Source organism: Nyctereutes procyonoides, unplaced genomic scaffold (assembly GCF_905146905.1).
Source record: "Nyctereutes procyonoides isolate TBG_1078 unplaced genomic scaffold, NYPRO_anot_genome, whole genome shotgun sequence".
NCBI lineage: Eukaryota > Metazoa > Chordata > Mammalia > Carnivora > Canidae > Nyctereutes > Nyctereutes procyonoides.
The window spans coordinates 14130031-14147750 of record NW_026575146.1 but is presented as its reverse complement, the minus strand read 5'-3'; the positions used below and the strand labels follow the sequence as shown (position 1 = coordinate 14147750).

At 40.7% G+C, this 17720-nt stretch overlaps 1 protein-coding gene and 1 pseudogene across 4 annotated transcripts in view; both read right to left on the bottom strand.

Annotated features, from left to right (window-relative positions):
• Positions 1 to 17720, bottom strand: part of TULP4 (TUB like protein 4) — a 228275-nt gene that overhangs the window by 51836 nt on the left and 158719 nt on the right. For all 4 annotated transcript variants that reach the window (XM_055310466.1, XM_055310465.1, XM_055310467.1 and 1 more), the window contains exon 4: positions 14381 to 14542. In XM_055310466.1, the coding sequence (XP_055166441.1) occupies positions 14381 to 14542 (162 nt within the window). The remainder of the gene's footprint in view (positions 1 to 14380; positions 14543 to 17720) is intronic.
• Positions 8442 to 8555, bottom strand: LOC129501087 (U6 spliceosomal RNA; annotated as a pseudogene).

Here is a 17720-nt window from a genome sequence, read left to right as displayed (position 1 = left end):
CCTCTCTTGCTCACTCTGCATTGGGCCAGGGGAAGGGACTATTGTGAGTACTGCCACCCTAATTCAAACCACTATCTTAGTTCTCAGTGGCACCCAGGCATCCTGCTAGCCCTTTGAGATCAGTGAGACAGAAGCCAGAAAAAATCAGAATGCTGAACATATGGTTCAGTTCTTTCCATTCCTTCCTGAGGCGTCCCCCATTTCATTCTTAAATTAAGTTGTTCAATGCAAATTTCAAGAAAGGTTTTTTCATTCAATGTATTTTATAATTTATCTATACTGAGTGTTCTATAAGTGATTCATCAGTTATCTGAATCCAGATATAATAAAGAGCAATTTAATTTTTACACATCTTTTTTTTTACACATCTTAATTACCATTGTCAGTTAACCAAAATAGCATTGACAAAAAAGTATAAACATAGTAGCTGCACCTGTTTGCTAAAGAAATCTATTTTCTCTTATGAAGAGTTCAACAGAACTTCCAGAATAACAAAATGGAAAAATCTAAAAAACTAAACAGTATCAACAGTCGCATAAAGATAGCCATGAAGGGTAGGAGGCCATCTCCTGACTTCCCTTCCTAAGTATGTTTCTATTATTTTCTTTAATTGTTATTCATATCCTCCCTGTCTAGTTTGGCAAAAATCATTCCTATATATGTCCCCCTTAGGGCTTAAAATAAAATGGGCTTCCCTTTTGCAGGACACACACTACTGAAAAGTCATGGGAAAATCTAATGGGGAGGCAAGGAAAAAAATCATCCTTTCCACCCTTTCCAATCACCCTTTAGATTAAATCTAATTTCAAAGTTGTTTCCAGAAACTGCTAGGTAGGAGCTCTACTGCATAGGTCCTTTAACTTACTTACAGTTCACTCATGATTACGGGTCTTCAGCATAGGAATGAATCACTAAGGCATTATTCTAGTGAGTTGGTGGATATTAAAAATGATAAATAATTTGAGTGCAAGAGCTTATGTCAGAGAGAGCTCCATGTTTCTTTCTTATTGTGTTGAGCTTTCAAGTCTTCCCAGTGAAGCTAAAACTGATATAGTACCTATAATGACTACCTTAAAAGAGCAGGAGGAGGACCAGGGGCAGTCAATGGAGTCACTTCAAACACCAGCACTTAACGGGCCCAGCAAAGGGAAGTATTTCCTCAGGGTGAATAAAAAACTCCTTGCAAATAATATATTGTGGTTCTTTTTAATTTGGTTTTGTTAAGTTTGACTTTTATTCTGTCAAAGAGCTGTCCTCAACTATGAGGTAGTCATTACTTGCATGTCAGATATCAGCCATTTACTTTTCACTTATAAAACTGTGATAGCAACACGACTTTTTTAGCTGAGAAACAAAGACCTACATGACTTTTTAAAGCTTCCTTTAGAAGTTGTTTCCTATGTTATAGTGCAAGCACAGAAAAACTTCACAATGAATACCCCTCTCCTCTGTGCAACACATGTCCTTCTTTAAAGCCACAGGCTAATCCAAGTACCAGACAAGTGATTTACTTCAATCTGACAAGAGCCTTCTTCAAAGTAAACAGCCGTGTGAGCACGGCTCTGTGGTTACCGAAGGAAATGCCATGTTCTAAAAGGGTTTATAATGAAGTAAGTCAAGCTATTGGGAATTTACCTTAAGGACAGCAAATTCAAAAAAAGAATAAAAGGATAAAAGGCAAATGTGGCAAAATATGTGGGTTCTTTGTTCTATTTATTTTTGATGTGCTACTGAATTTTTTAATAATCAAAGTTTAAAGATTACCTAGCTTAAAAACCCTCCAGAATTATTTATCACTTAGAACACTTCTGGAGAGTTAGCAAATCTTGAGTCCTATGTTGGTACTTCAATCATAACCTTTTACATTAAAAAGTAAATGAATAATTACTGTTTTCAACTGATTAATGTGTTAATATTTTTGCAATGTAGGTCATAAAAACAGCTTTCATTTGATAGATACTACCGAGTTCTGACGGTTACTTTTAGTGATTTTTCTCATTGTTGTTCCCATCATGGCACCAGCAGGATTTAAAGGTGATGGACAAACACTGCTGGATTTGGGATCACCAATCACATTAGCAGATGTGGAGGGACTACATTTTGTGAAAAAACTCCTTTCAGCTGCTGAGAAGAGACTTGGGATCTAGACTTTGAATCCAAAAGCAAAAAGAATATACTTTCTCTCTTCTTAGGTCAAAGAACACAAAACCAAAACAGTAACATCAGAATAGAGGCTAGGGGAGAAGATGTCACCCCACTTATACCTGCAGGTGCTAAATCTGAAAAAAACAAAACAAAACAAAACAAAACAAAACAAACAAACAAAAAACCTCTTACCGTGGGGTTAAGACTGATCCAGACTTCTACTTTATTTGAAATCATGGTTGAAACTGCCTAAGTATTAGGTTTATTTTATTACTTAAGACCTTTTTTGTTTTTTAAAATATTTATTTACTTAATTGAGAGAGGGCATGTGTGCAAACCTGAGCCAGGGCAGGGACAGAGGGAAAGAATCTCCAGCAGACTCCCCGCCAAGTGTGGAGCGCTCTATCTCACAAACCAGAGATGATGACCTGAGCTGAAACCAAGAGTCCGATGCTTAAATGACTATGTCTCCCAGGTGCCCCAGGACCTCCTTCTTTGATTTATTTATTTACTTTAAAGATTTAATTTATTTATTCAAGAGAGACACAGAGAGAGAGAGGCAGAGACAGATAGAGGGAGAAGGAGGCTCCTCGCAGGGAGCCTGATGCAGGACTTAATCCCTGAACTGGGATCATGCCCTGAGCTGAAGGCATACGCTCAACCACTGAGCCACCCAGGTGTCCCAAGACCTCCTACTTTTAAATAAAAGTTTTAGTGTTTATAAACAATCATTACCTCTAATCATGGAGAATTATGTCTAGACATTTAGCAAAAAGATATATTGAGTAAAAAATTCTCATTTCACACCAAATTAAAATTTAAAATTCAAAATTTGAAGTATGGTTTCTACTAAATGTATATTGCCTTTGCACCATTATAATGTCAAAGTATCAAGTCAAACCATCGTAAGTTGGGGACCATCTATACATACTCTGGAGAAGAAAGTGTATTTTTAAAGCTCTAGTTCTCTTTCCTTTATCATATGGGAAATTGTGCTCTTGATGTATTTTCTAAGTTCATGATAATCACACATATCTCTGCTATATTATTTATTTTTAAAAGATTTTATTTATTTATTCATGAGAGACATAGAGAGAAAAAGAGAGAGAGAGAGCACGCGCGTGAGAGAGCAGCAGAGGGAGAAGCAGGCTCCATGCAGGGAGCCCGAGGTGGGACTCGATCCCAGGTCTCCAGGATCAGGCCCTGGGCTTAAGGTGGCGCTGAACCGCTGAGCCACCTGGGCTGCCCTCTGCTGTATAATTTAATCCTGGTTTGCATCTTTCATCACCTGGATAAACTCTATGAAGTAATTATAGGTATTTCTAAAATTGATAAATAAGCATTTGTTTTTATGATTTAAAAAAATACTTGTGTCCTCATTAAAGGCAATGAGGCTTAAAGTTTCCTTCTTGGGCTGTAAACTTCCTAATGTAATTCTAGGATGTTCATCATGAATATGTGTCAGAGGCACACTGGATAAGAAGAGAATTTCAGAATTGTAACACAGAAAAAGTCTATTGGCTCAGGATAAATTAAAAAATTGTCATTACTACAGAGTAAAGAAAAGATGGAGAGAGGTAAAGAGGGGACAGATATGACACAGGAAGAAAAGGTGAAAACAAGTCTGAGGTCAGGTGGTCTACGAAGATGTCATCGATTCTATCCTGCTGTCCTTAGGTAGCACGGCACGGGCAGCATGCCAGGAAACAGGAACATGTCATCTTGCAAAGGCTTTCATCCAAAGACATCACGTGTATTTTCTTGGCAGGGTATCCTAATATCTAATAATTCTGAGCTGGGTTTTCTACACCATGGGTTGGGATTAAACTGACAATGATTCACATTCAGAAACTGCTTTTGGATTTGAGTAGGAAGGAGAATTCAGACATTAGGATCCCCATTCAAACTGCTTTCTAAAGGAAGGATAACAGTATAGCCTGAAAAATAAAAAACAAACAAAAGATACCTGAATCTAATCAGTCATAACTAATGAAATTTCCACACCAAATGGAAATCTTCCATCTTCCATCCACTGGTAGATGTGAAAACCCACTCAAATTTAAGACTTTTCTGTATAAAATAGTTTATTTTCTGTATAAAAGTGAATAAAAGAAAACCTAGTGCTGAGTCCTCCCAGGGCAGGGTATGCGGGCTAAACCAGGAATTCCTCCTGTGTGTGTGGTACTTGGGGATGGGTAGCGAATATGGCAACTCCTTAGGCAAGGCCGTGGACTTAATCATCTCCAGGCAGAAAGAGGAGGGAAGCTGCAAATTCAGGGAAAACATTCTTCCCTTACTCACTGCATGCCTACATTACTGCCCTAAGGAGTCCTGGCTACAGGGAAGAATGAGGCGTGGTCCCTGCCCTCACACACTGTAAGGAAGAAAACACCAACGGTTACAAGATGTGGAAAATGTTACAAAATGCCCTCTCAGTACAGAGGAGGAGCTCCTGCAACACCAGAGCCAGGGAGCCAGAACTGACTGAACCTCTGCCTGGCTGGGGAAGAGAGGAAGGCAGCGACCTATACAGAGGTGACGTCTGTGTTAGGTCTTCAAGGACAGGTGGAACTTCCCTGGACAGACAAGGGGCAAGAGAAGGAAGAACAGCACAAGCAAAGTCAGGAAAGCATCTGAATTTAGGAAAGCATAATAGTCCCCTGTGGCTAGTGTGTAGGGGAACAGGGGCCAGAGAGGTGGCTACTAAGTTATGTGGGGTCACGTGATGACCTGGACACCTTCCCAAACCCTCGATTACCAGTAATGTGTGTGAAACTTTAACAGAGAACTGGAGACAGGAGGTCAGTGGATAGAGAAGCCAACTTCTAGCCACTGGAGAGCAGATGGATGGTAAGTGACCAAACAGACCCGAGCAAGCTGAAGCACAAACGTACAGCAAGGAAGAAGACAAGGAGTAAGCTGGTTTGTGCCAGAGAAGCCAAAGGCCTTTCTGAGAGTGGAGGTGAGGGTGGGGAGAAGACAGGAGGATTGGGTGGAAGTCCTGAAGAACAGGCAACCCCCCACACATCCTCTCTCATGCAAAGACAGAAGTGGAGCACCTGTCTGGCCCTCTGGAGGGGCTGAACAGAAGTCCAGGGTGGGGGTTGACACAGACACAGCGCTGAGGCCCACAGTAAAAGCTCGGCAACTCAGGGCCAGAAATTAGCCCACCTGGGTCACCAGGTGAGGTACACATAGAAGGACAGGTCCAGTCACAGCCCCACAGCAAAGCCTATTAGTTAAGAGCAGCCCCCCCCCCAACAACTAGTATCCAGGTCATGTTTTAGTCTCCTCCTTTTTAAATATGAGTAGATGAGCAATGACAACTAGACATTTGAGAAAAGCATCTAATACGAAAACAAGAAGCCAAAACAATGCCAAAAAGAACCTGAAGGAAAAAGACAATGAAGAATACAGAAAGATACTTCAAAACTTCCAATTAATATCTTTGTGTTGTTTCATCCGCCATGAAATAATATGATGCTAGTTTTTCAAATTTTAAATTTCATTTTTTAATTTAAATTCAGTTAGTCAAAATACAGTGATGCTGTTATAAAAAAGATCAGAAAAGAAAAAAGAGCTCCCCAAAATTGAAAATAACATTAATTTTTTAACAGTCAAAGAAAACTTGGAAGATACAGCTGAGGATAGCCTCTGGAAAGGCAAAGGATAAGCAGGCAAAGAAAAGAAATTAAAACCAAATCATCAGCTTAGGAGGACAACATCTGAGTAATAAGATTTCCAGAAAGGTGGAAAAGAAAATAGCAAAGAGCTGAAAGGACAGGCTGCAAAAGGGTTGCTGTGTCCCAGCTATATAATCGTCTAGAAATTTTCAACTGGAAGATATGCTCCATTAAGATACAAATAAAGGCGTGTGACCCCAGAAATAGGGGCTCCCTTACCAGAGGAGAGAAGGGAACCTACACACAGGGTGCCAGCTATGCTGCTGGGACAGAGGGCCGAGCACCCCAGGAAGGACAGTGCCAGAAAACCACCTCCCGAGGGGTGGAATATGTTCAGAGGAGATTTCTAGTATTTTTTGTAGGGGGAGGGGAACGGTGTGTAGGAAACTAATCTGTGACTGGTACACAGACAACTAAGCAATAAGTAAGGCGACGTTACTAACCATGGGCCAATCTAACAGCGCATGAGGCAGGAAACGCAACCCTGGTTCTGTGCACCGGTCACCTGTGAATCGCACCATAAGCGCAGAAGACAGATGGCCTGGGGTGGCAGGGGCTCACTGGGAGGTGGGGTGCGGGCAGGGGACACTGGGGAGGCAAGGGTCACACCAAAAGAGCCAGCTTCTCACTTCCCAGGGGGGAAGTCAGTAAAGAACACCTGAGTCCAAGACATCAAGATCTGACTGAACAAGCCCATAATTCAGAAATAGGGAGAGAAACACAGAGAGTTACAAGTGGCTGCCACAGGGGCTGGGAATCAGGGAGCAGGAGGGACAGCACCAGGAACTAAAAGGTGCTGGTGTTTTGTTTGTTTTTTAAATTTTTCATGATAAACCGAGCAGTACTATTTGACTTTTAAGAGATGCAGCTTTTTATGTTTTTTCATTTTTTTACTTTTGAACTGCAGCTTTTTAATTTAATAAACCTTAGTAAAAATAAATAGAATGTTAGAGAGGGACCAGACTCCTACATTTATATTACAGATTTTCCCTAAAAAACGAAATGTAAAACATCATCCCAGTTTCATATCTAAAACAGACAGAGGCAGACTTGCCCTGGGATATGGTCTGGGTGTTCCTGGACCCCTCCTCCCTGAAGCTCTCTCCATCTCCTGCCCCAGGGAGGCAGCTCCACAGAAGTCTGTGAGGAACACAGTCTACAAGCCAGTGATGCAGGCAAAGGGAGATTTTTTTTTTAAAAAAGGATTTTATTTATTTATTTATGAGAGAGAAAGAGAGAGACATAGGCAGAGGGAGATGCAGGCTCCTTGCAGGGAGCCTGATGCAGGACTCGATCCCAGGACTTCGGGATCATGCCCTGAGCCAAAGGCAGACGCTCAACCACTGAGCCACCCAGGCGTCCCAAAGGAGATCTCTAAGTAACTTCAAAGATTTGAAGTCACTCATTCTTTTGCTCCTGAGAAGCCAGGAAAGAGGCAGCCCAGTGTGGCAGAAGCAGCCACTGACAGATGGAAGAAATCAGCCAGAGAACTAAGCTGAGGAAGAATAGTGATGGCAAGAGCCTGCAAGTCACTAAATCCAGCAGCCCTATTACATATTACAGAATGCAAGGTGTCTGAGTTTAAATACTTTCATGTAAGCTGAATGAACCACAATTAGCATCTAAATATAAATAAATAATTCCTGACACCAAAGGATTTAAAAAGTGGAATAAGGACACCTGGGTGACTCAGTGGTTAAGCATCTGCCTTTGGCTCAGGTCATGATCCCTGGGTCTTGGGATTGAGACCTACATTGGGCTGCCTGCGGGAACCTGCTTCTCCCTCTGCTTATGTCTCTGCCTCTCTGTGTCTCTCATGAACAAATAAATAAAATCTTACACAAAAAAGAAGTGGAATCACAAGGCCTTGGTGACTAAGTGGAGGGTGAAGGTAAGGAAGACGCCAAGTCCAGCATAATTCCCGGGTTGGTTGTACATGGTCAGCAACAGAGGATGGGGCAGGGAGGAACACTGACAGGCTAGGTTAGAATCATGTGGATTTGAGTAGGGTCCAGGAAGCCAGTGCTCAGCATGAGGGACAGGAGGGCGGATGGTGCATGTCGCTCGCAGCTGGGGGAGCCTATGTACTCAGGTGGAAGCTGATAGGCTGTGGCAGTGGGAGAAATCGCCCCAAGGAGAGGAAAAAGGGGAAACAGCCAACATTGGAGCCCTAGACAAGTGAACCAGGTAAGAAGGAATGAACACAGGAGCCCGAGGTGGATGTGTCGGCAAAGGCAGCAGCTGAGAAGGCTTCCAAGAGCAGGGTATGAAGGACCATACTGGGTAGAGGCAAGACAAGGCTGGAACAGGGACTGGATCTGGCAACCTGAGGCCTCGAAGCCAGCTGTGGGGAGAGCAGAAACCATGAGGCCTAGATCTTCGGACTGGGGTCACAGACACCTCAGATGGAGTTGTGGGGAGCAGCGGGTAGGGCAATGTGAAACCCTATGCTGCTTGGAAAAGAGGCTTCACTCAAGGAAAGAGCTCTGCAGCTCTGGGGGCCTGGGGAGAGAACAGGTCTGCCAGAGTAGAAAGCAGGAGCAGCTGCAAAGAAAAGCCAACAGTGAGGACTGAGATCCCTGAAAAGACCCACTGAGTCAGGGAGGAAGTTGCAAGGCCTGGATGAACCACATGGCATTTGCACATCATCCTTGCGCAGATGCCATGCTAATCCTCTCTGCATCATTCCAATGTTATTAGTATACGCTGTGCTGCCAAAGTGAGCACTGGGTGAACCGCACGTCATCTGATCTGGGGTCAGCGCTATGAGTGACAATGGGTGTTGCTGACTTCCCTCAAGTATACACAGCTTGATGCCTTGGGATCCCCTTAAAATAAATCCAGGTGGTTTAGACATCCAAGCTATGCATGTGCCGCAGTCCAGGGGCTGTAGTGGATAAGGGGTAACCAGGAAGAGGAAAAGACAAACTGCCACCCTGAGAAGCCATTTTCTGTAGACCTCCTTGAGTCTTCAGCAGGAGGGTGTTCCTGGGAGCTTTCTTCTTGCAAGATGTTCTCTCAAGAAGGGTGGGAACTAGAGTTTTCTTCCTGTACTGGTTTAGGTGTACTCTTCCTTTTCTTTTTTTTTTTTGATTTTTATTTATTTATGATAGTCACACACACAGAGAGAGAGAGAGAGAGAGAGAGAGAGAGAGAGAGAGAGGCAGAGACACAGGCAGAGGGAGAAGCAGGCTCCATGCACCAGGAGCCTGACGTGGGATTCGATCCCGAGTCTCCAGGATCGCGCCCTGGGCCAAAGGCAGGCGCTAAACCGCTGCGCCACCCAGGGATCCCTGCTCTTCCTTTTCTAACCTAAATTCCTCAGATGTGAGTCTGAGGCTTGTTCCTCTGTCCCATCTTCCATGGATACAGATCCACTACTCCTCACTGTTCCAGGAGAGTCACACTCATATCTAAACACACTGGGTCATGTGCTGGCATCTCTACCTTTCCTGATGGAAATGCACCTCAACTTCTCAACAACCTTCTCTGGTTCAAAGGCTCTCCAAGTGAACTGATGTTCACCTAAGACTCAGAGAATGCTGGATGGACATGTGGAAATGTGAATGTCTCAAAGCACTTTCCTATACCAAGAGGCATAGTGTTCTCCCAGACTCCTGGAGAGTGCAGAGGGAACTAAGCATTCTCCTCCTACACACTGCTGTGATGCTGGGTGTTTCCTAGTAATGGCAAGAGCTTCATTTCTGCATTACTCTTAATCATCTTAGGACCCATAGAAATTTTTTCCTCAGTCATATTTATTTCTCTGACATTTTCTATTTATATCATTTGCTTTTTCTTCCAAGCCCCACAAAGACTGTTCTATTTATAAATACATCTCAAGTTTATCAAGCTGAATTTATAGAAGTGTCTTTCTGTGAATTTCCTATTCTTCAAAATACTTTTTGAAGACTCTTTATTTTTTATGAGGCTGTTATAGACTGAATGTTTGTATCCCACTTGAAATTCATGAGCAGTAGCCCTAACCCCTAATGTGACAGTATTTGGAGACAGAGCCTGTAAAGAGGTAAAGTTAAACGAGGTCATAAAGATAGGGCCCTAAACTAAGAGAACTGGTGTTCTTATATAAAGAGGAGGAGTTACTGGGGATGAGCACACAGAGGAAAGGCCATGTGAGGACACAGGAAGATGGTATTCACCTGCAAGCCAAGGAGAGAGTCTTCAAGAGCAACCAAGCCTGCCAACACCTGATCTTGACTTCCGTCTACCAGAACTGTGAGAGATAAATGCCTGATGTTTAAGATCTCCAGCCTGTAGAATTCTGTATGGCAGCCTGAGGAGACTAAGACAGTCTTCAACTACTATATAAACTCCAGGTAGGACCACATTCCCTTCTTGCAATTTACTGGAAGATAAATTTTAGTCTGAAATGAAACATATCACCTGAAAAAATTCACCAGAAGTATAGAAGACATAAAAAACATGCTATGACAAAGTTGTTTTTACAAAGGTTCCATCAGACTCAGCTCCCCTCCTATTGGGATAATGAGACATTATATGTCTTTTAACGTGGCTCAGTGTGAATGACAGGGTATCACCTATTAACTATTGTTACCCAAACTGTTTAATCCAAATCTAATCTCAACCTCACTTCCAGGTGATAGAAAGTAACAGAGGCTAATAGAAGTTAAATAATACTATGGGTAAACAATGCTACAAGTCTAGAGTGTGAATATTCTACAAAGTATCCACGCTAAACTGGTTAGAAAGGCAACATCATTAAAAAAAATTTTTTTTCTAGACTGATGACATAAACAATTGCTGTACATAACCTGGATCCCAGTTCCAAATACAAAAAAAAAAAAAAAAGAAAAAGAAAAAGAGAGAGAGAGAAAGGGAAGGAAGGAAGGAAGGAAGGAAGGAAGGAAGGAAGAAGAAAGAAAGAAAGAAAGAAAGAAAGAAAGAAAGAAAGAGGAAGGAAGAAAGAAAAAGAAAGAAGAGAGGAAAGAAAAGAAAAGAAAAGAAAGAAAGAAAAGAAAAGAAAAGAAAAGAAAAAAGACAAGACAAGACCTACAAAACACATTCTTGTAACAATTGGGGAGGTGGACGTAGCCTGGATACCTGCTACTTTGTTGGGGGTGATAATGTAGGAGAATGATTTTATTCTTACAACAAGCATGTTGAAAATATTTCAGTGACGTGCACAATGTCTACAACTTATTTTCAAAAATAGTACTGCAAAAACTGTATGGATGTAGGGAGAGAAAGAGGAGGAAAGGAGGGAGGTGGGGAAGAGGAGGAGAGTGCGCACATATAGCAAAATACTAGGCGCTGAATTTAAGGCAGGTATGTATATAAGGCAGGTTTCTTTTCTGTAATGTTGGGGATGATTATCCCAAATGTCACTTCTAGACTGTCTAGATGAAGAATCTGAAGGGCGAAGAAAGAGTTCATGCATGGAATCCTACGAGCTCCCAACATTGTATGCAAAGTGATAAATACAATCACACATGTACAAATACACATTTTTCCAGGAAAAGGGTTCCCGATTTCCATCTGATATTTGAAGTAGTCTACAATCCCCGAAAGGGTATAGAAATGCCACTCTAAACTGAAGAAAATATACAGGTAGGAAAATAGCTAGACTCTCAAACTCACTTGTAAAATAATACTGCTTATATTTTTAAAAGTTAGGAAGCAATCTAAAATCCTATATGCTCAGGACTCTCTCAAGATATGAGGCAGAGGCTTTGTCCTGGATGACGTTTTTACTCCAGGTCAAGCACAGGAGGTTCTCCAGGAGAAGGGAAGAAACAGACTGAGATGGAGGAGGCATAGCTTTAAACACCAGCTCCCAATGTAAGAACTCAAGGCACTACATTTCAAATTGTCTTCATACTCTTTCCTCATTAATAATTTTCAAACCAAGCAAGAGATACAAAAGAGTGACATAGAGGAAGGAATTTTATTTTTCATGTCTCAGCTCAAATATGATGAGTATCCCATACATCTTTTCTCTACTTTAAATTCTTAGAAGGACCCTCACTGCTTCAGGGGTCTGCAACCTTTCTCAAAGGCAGTGAATGAAGCACTTTCCTTGAATGAGAGCTACCCATTAGCCCCAAATACAGGACCAGTAAAAGCAGACCTTCAGACAGAGGTTGTGGGCTGGGAGACCAATCATCAGCTAAAGCTACATTCTGGTCCTGCAGACAGGTCTACAGAGACAAGGAGCTGCAGCCCATCTGCACTCTGTCACGCCCATGACACCCAGCAGCTCTCCTGGGACACAGCACAGGATATTTATGGGTCTGTCTCCTCATCTGGCCTCCAGCATCTCAAGGACAGGTGCCAAGTCCTCCCTACTGTGGCCCCAGCATGTTACTCCAGGTATGCTGTCTCTTGGGAACATTGGCAGGCATGGCTCATCAGGGGCTTGTGACATAAGCCTCCCAGATTCCATCCCTCAATGCAAGGGAAGAATGGGAAGCCAAGACTCCACTTAAGACATTTTTAAGTGCTTTCACAAGTGTTCCCTCATTTGATTATTACAAAAACCCCAGGAAACAGGCAGGAAATCATTCACACCTCTCATCACAGAGGAGGAAACCTGCAGGGAGAGGTGTCTGTGCAAGGCTGCAGCAGACTTCTCAGAGCAGACTCTAGGGACAGTAAACATCTACAAAACCACAACGTCACAATGAATGCAAATGCTTCGAGTTACACATATATGCTCCTAGATACTTAGGAGCCTCAGAGCCATTGAAGAAACTTCGAGTAGTGACTGTTTCTTTGTAGCTCTCATAACAGAAATTTTGAAAAGAATGAGAAAGTATTGACCATTGAAACAAAAATGGAAACATGGAATATTTATGATTGGTGGAAAGCAATTCAAAAAGAAGAAAGAAATTCAAAAAATGGAAAAAAGTTATGGTTCCTTATTATACCACTTACTTTTACCAATATTAAGCTAAAATCTCTGCTATGAAACGTCCTCGCATTTTATAGATTTTGTTGTCCCTGGAAAACACAAGCTTTATACTTACAAAAGTTTTACCTGGTCAACATTTTATTTTATTTTATTTTATTTTATTTTATTGTTTTATTTTTTAAATATTTTATTTATTCATGAGAGACACAGACAGAGAGAGAGAGAGGCACAGACACAGGCAGAGGGAGAAGCAGGCTCCATGCAGGGAGCCCTACACAGGACTCGATCCCAGGTCTCCAGGATCAGGCCCTGGGGTGAAGGTGACGCTAAACCGCTGAGCCACCTGGGCTGCCCCAACTTTTTAATGTAAAAAATGAATTACCAACACATAACTTTATTAGGTTATTATTTTTTTTAATTTTTTTAAATTTATTTATGAGAGAGAGAGAGAGAGAGAGAGAGAGAGAGAGAGAGAGAGGGAGGCAGAGACACAGGCAGAGGGAGAAGCAGGCTCCATGCACCGGGAGCCCGATGTGGGATTCGATCCCAGGTCTCCAGGATCGCGCCCTGGGCCAAAGGCAGGCGCCAAACCGCTGCGCCACCCAGGGATCCCTATTAGGTTAATATATATTATTTTATCATGAAAGTAGAACAGATACATTAAAGAAAAATTTAAAACTGGGTTTAGAAAATGAACCAAAAGTTCATCACTGTAAAACAACCTACTCATGGCATTTTGTCTCCTTCCAGGTCTTTCTAGCATGTGGATGGGTTTCTTTTGGTTGTTTTATGACATAGTAATCATATCACATACCCTATTTCGTATCCTGATTTTTTTCCTCAACATTATATCATAAGAGCTCTTCCAGATTATCCCACTGTCTTCATAACTACAACCTACAATTTTCTCTATAATCCTTTTGGTGGTAATACCACAATTTACTCAACCATTTTATTTTTAGACAAATAGGCTGTTGCCAAATTTTTACTATCATAAATAATGCTCTAAGAACTATAACTTTTATTTTCTTCCTTTTTGTTTCTTTTAAATAAGTTCCTAAAGTCTATCACTAGACCAAGGTTGACAATTTTTAGGACTTTTGAAATATTCTCCCAAATTGCTTACCCAAAGGTCTAATACACATTATTACCAGTAATGAATAAGAATCCTTGGATTGAACTCTTATCATTAACCAGTGTATCATCTGTATAATTTTATTATTTTTTGCAAATAAGTGAAACTATACCCTCACCATATTATTTTGCATTTTTCTCCTGAAAAATGCATACTTTTCTACCATATGAATACTGACTAGTTGAATTACTTTGGTGAATCATTATGTCCACTATGCCTTTACCAACTGGTGATTTATGTAGATTTAAAAGCATATTTGAATGAATATTTTCTATAATTAAAATGTTAACTCAATGATTACCATATCGACAGGAAATATGATTTCTCCAACCTATGGTTCAATTATAGTTGTTATTTTAATTTTGACCTGGACATGTTCTTTGTTCTTCACCTTTGTGATTCTTTAAGAGGCTTCTGAGCCAGCTTCCCCTGGCCCTACCCCTTCCCTGTGGATCTATATGCAATTCATTTCATCCTCTGCTCACACAGTTTTAAAATTATACACCCGTATTCAAGAGGCTTTACCTGTTGGTCATCAGGAGTCCATATGCCACATGTGATTTGACTTTCCAAGTTGATTTCAGATGACCAGTGTCTTTGTCCGCTGACAGAACCAACCAGGACAAACCCATCTCGATATGAAATAAGTGCTTGAGTCCCATCATGGCTCCACGTGAAATCACTCACCTTTGAGACACACAGAGACAAAAGGTGTCAATTTGTAATCTGAAAGGGAAAACACTTTTATTAAAGACTATAGTCATTAACTTAGCCTTTGGCTATGAGTCAGCCGGCTTCAAAGAGAACAATATATAAAATACATTTTATATTTTAACACAGATATATAATATAAAAGATACCATTTGAAAAGCAAGTGTCAATGCAGTGGTAAGTGCTTCACACATGTTAATTCTTTAAGCCTTGTTCGTGGGAGGTGTTATCATGCCCATTTTATGGAGAAAACAGACACAGAGAGGATAAGTAACTTATCCTTGATTACACACAGCTGATGAAAGGCTGCATCAAGAATGACCCAGGGTTTTATGGATCCAATGTCCTTGCTTTTTGCCATTGTTCTATGGCCTCCCACCTACAGTAACAGAGTCTCCATTAGGGTCTCTGGGTCACTTATCAAAATGGTAAAGTTCTCAGTTTCTGATTATGTAACTTTCTCAATCTTCCTAACAATATTCCCTTAATCAAAATGAAAAAAAAAAACCTAACTGGAAAAATTACACATACTTATCAAATGCATTTATTGCATTTATGCAAGTAACCACATTTTAAAAATCTTTTAATCTACTATTGTAGTGAATTACTTCTATGGATTTCCTTAAATTATACTACCCTTGTATGCCTAGAAGCAGCTCAACTTGGAGGTGAAATACTGTCTTTTATAGACATAGTGGAAGTTGGTTTACTAATGAGTTTAGAATTTCTACAACTGTACTCATGAATGAAATAAAATTATGATTGGCTTTTTTTGTAATGTCTTTGTCTGGATTTATCAAGGTTATGTTGATTTCTCAGAATGAGCTGGAGAGTACTTCCTCTTGTTCCACTGCCTGAAGGAATTTGTATAAACTGGGACGGCCTGTTGCTTGAAAGTTTGGTATAACATGGCTATAAAACCATCTGTCTCAATTTTTTTGTGGGAAGATTTTTAACTACTGCTTCAGTTTACTTAATAGATTTAGTACTAGTCAAGCATTTAAGCTTTTTATTTCTTCTCGAGTCAGTTCTATTAAATTATTTAAAAAAATTTTCCAGTTTATGTAAGTTTTCCAAACTGTTCGCAAGCACTTGTTGATAGTATTATCTTTTTAAAAATCAACTTTACTGAGGTATAATTTACATATAATAAAACAAAGTTCCCCTGAGAAGTCAATCCCCTACCCTCACCCTTGGTCTAAGGCAACCAATGATTTAATTTCTCTCACTAGCTGCTTATTCTTGAATTTTACATGAATGGAACTATATATACTATGTTCACTTTTGTGTACAGCACAATGGTTTGAGAGTATTCTAAATTCTTGTGTGCATCAGCAGCTCACTCTTTTTCACACGAGTAGTATTTCATTGTATAAATATATTACAACTTATTTAGCTACCCAAATTGCCAGGCATTTAGGTCGTTTCCAGTATTTGGCTATTATAAAATTGCTATGAGCATTCATGTTCAAGACTTTTTGTAGAAACATGGTTTCATTTCTCTTGAGTAGGTAAATATGTAAGAGTGGAATTAACCACTGGATCATTTGGTAAGTGGGTGTTTAACTGCATAAGAAATTATCAAACTGTTTTCCAAAGTGGTAATGCCTTTTTAAACTCCCAACAGGGATCCCTGGGTGGCGCAGCGGTTTAGCGCCTGCCTTTGGCCCAGGGCGCGATCCTGGAGACCCGGGATCGAGTCCCACGTCGGGCTCCCGGTGCATGGAGCCTGCTTCTCCCTCTGCCTGTGTCTCTGCCTCTCTCTCTCTCTCTCTCTCTCCCTGTGACTATCATAAAGAAATAAAAATTAAAAATAAAAAAAAAACTCCCAACAGTGTATGAGAATACCAGCAGGTCCACTCCTCACTAACCCTTGGTGTTGTCGGTCTTTTATTTTAGGTATTCTAGTTGTATGTAGTGATAGAACACTGTGCTCTTAATTTGCATTTCTTCAATGTAGTCAGGTTGAGCATCATTTCACATGCTTATTGATCATTTGCATATCATCACTTGGGACATGTCTCTTCAAATCCCTTGCTATGTGTATCTATTCCCTTATTCACTCATATATATGTGTTTAATGTGTGTGTATAAATATATAGATGCATATACTAGGTCTACATACATATGAATGTAAGTTTTCAATCTTATTATTGATATAATCCTTTATCAGATATGTATGCTGCAAATACAGTCTCTTACTCTGGGGTTCTTCTATTTTTAAAAGATTTTTATTTATTTATTCATGAGAGACACAGGAGAGAGAGAGGCAGAGACATAGGCAGAGGGAGAAGCAGATTCCCTGCAGGGGAGCCTGATGTGGGACTCGATCCCAGGACCCCAGGATCACGACCTGGGCCAAAAGCAGACACTCCACCACCCAGATGCCACCTGCTTTTCTTTTTCTTTTTTAAGATTTTATTTATTTATTCATAGACACACACACACACACACACACACACACACAGAGAGAGAGAGAGAGGCAGAGACACAGGCAGAGGGAGAAGCAGGCTCCATGCAACAAGCCCGACGTGGGACTCGATCCCGGGTCTCCAGGATCGCGCCCTGGGCCAAAGGTAGGCGCCAAACCCCTGCGCCACCCAGGGATCCCTGATAAAAATATTTAAAGAAGAGTATTAAAACTCGTCTTTAAATGCTTGAATGAATTCCCCTGTGAAGCCAACCGACCGGCTCTGGGTTTTTGTTTGTTGGGGTATTTTTTATTATGGATTCAATTTCTTTGCTGGTTATCAGACTGTTTAAATTTTCTATTTCTTCCTGTTTCAGTTTTGGTAGTTTATGTTTCTAGAAATTTGTCCATTTCTTCCAGATTGTCCAATTTGTTGGCATACAGTTTTTCATAATCTTCTAATTGTTTATATTTCTATGGTGTTAGTTTTTGTCTTCTCTCATTGTGATTTTATTTATTTACTCTACCAAGCCCTTTCTCTTTTCTTTTTGGTAAGTCTGGCTAGGTGTTTAACAATTTTTTTTTCAAATAACAAGCTTCCGGTTTCCTTGCTTTGTTCCATTGTTTTTTGTTTTGTTTTAGTTTACATGTGTGAAGCACTTAGCACTGCACTGACACTTGCTTTTCAAATGGTATCATTTATTTCTGCTCTAATCTTATTATTTCCCTTCTGCTCGCTTTAGG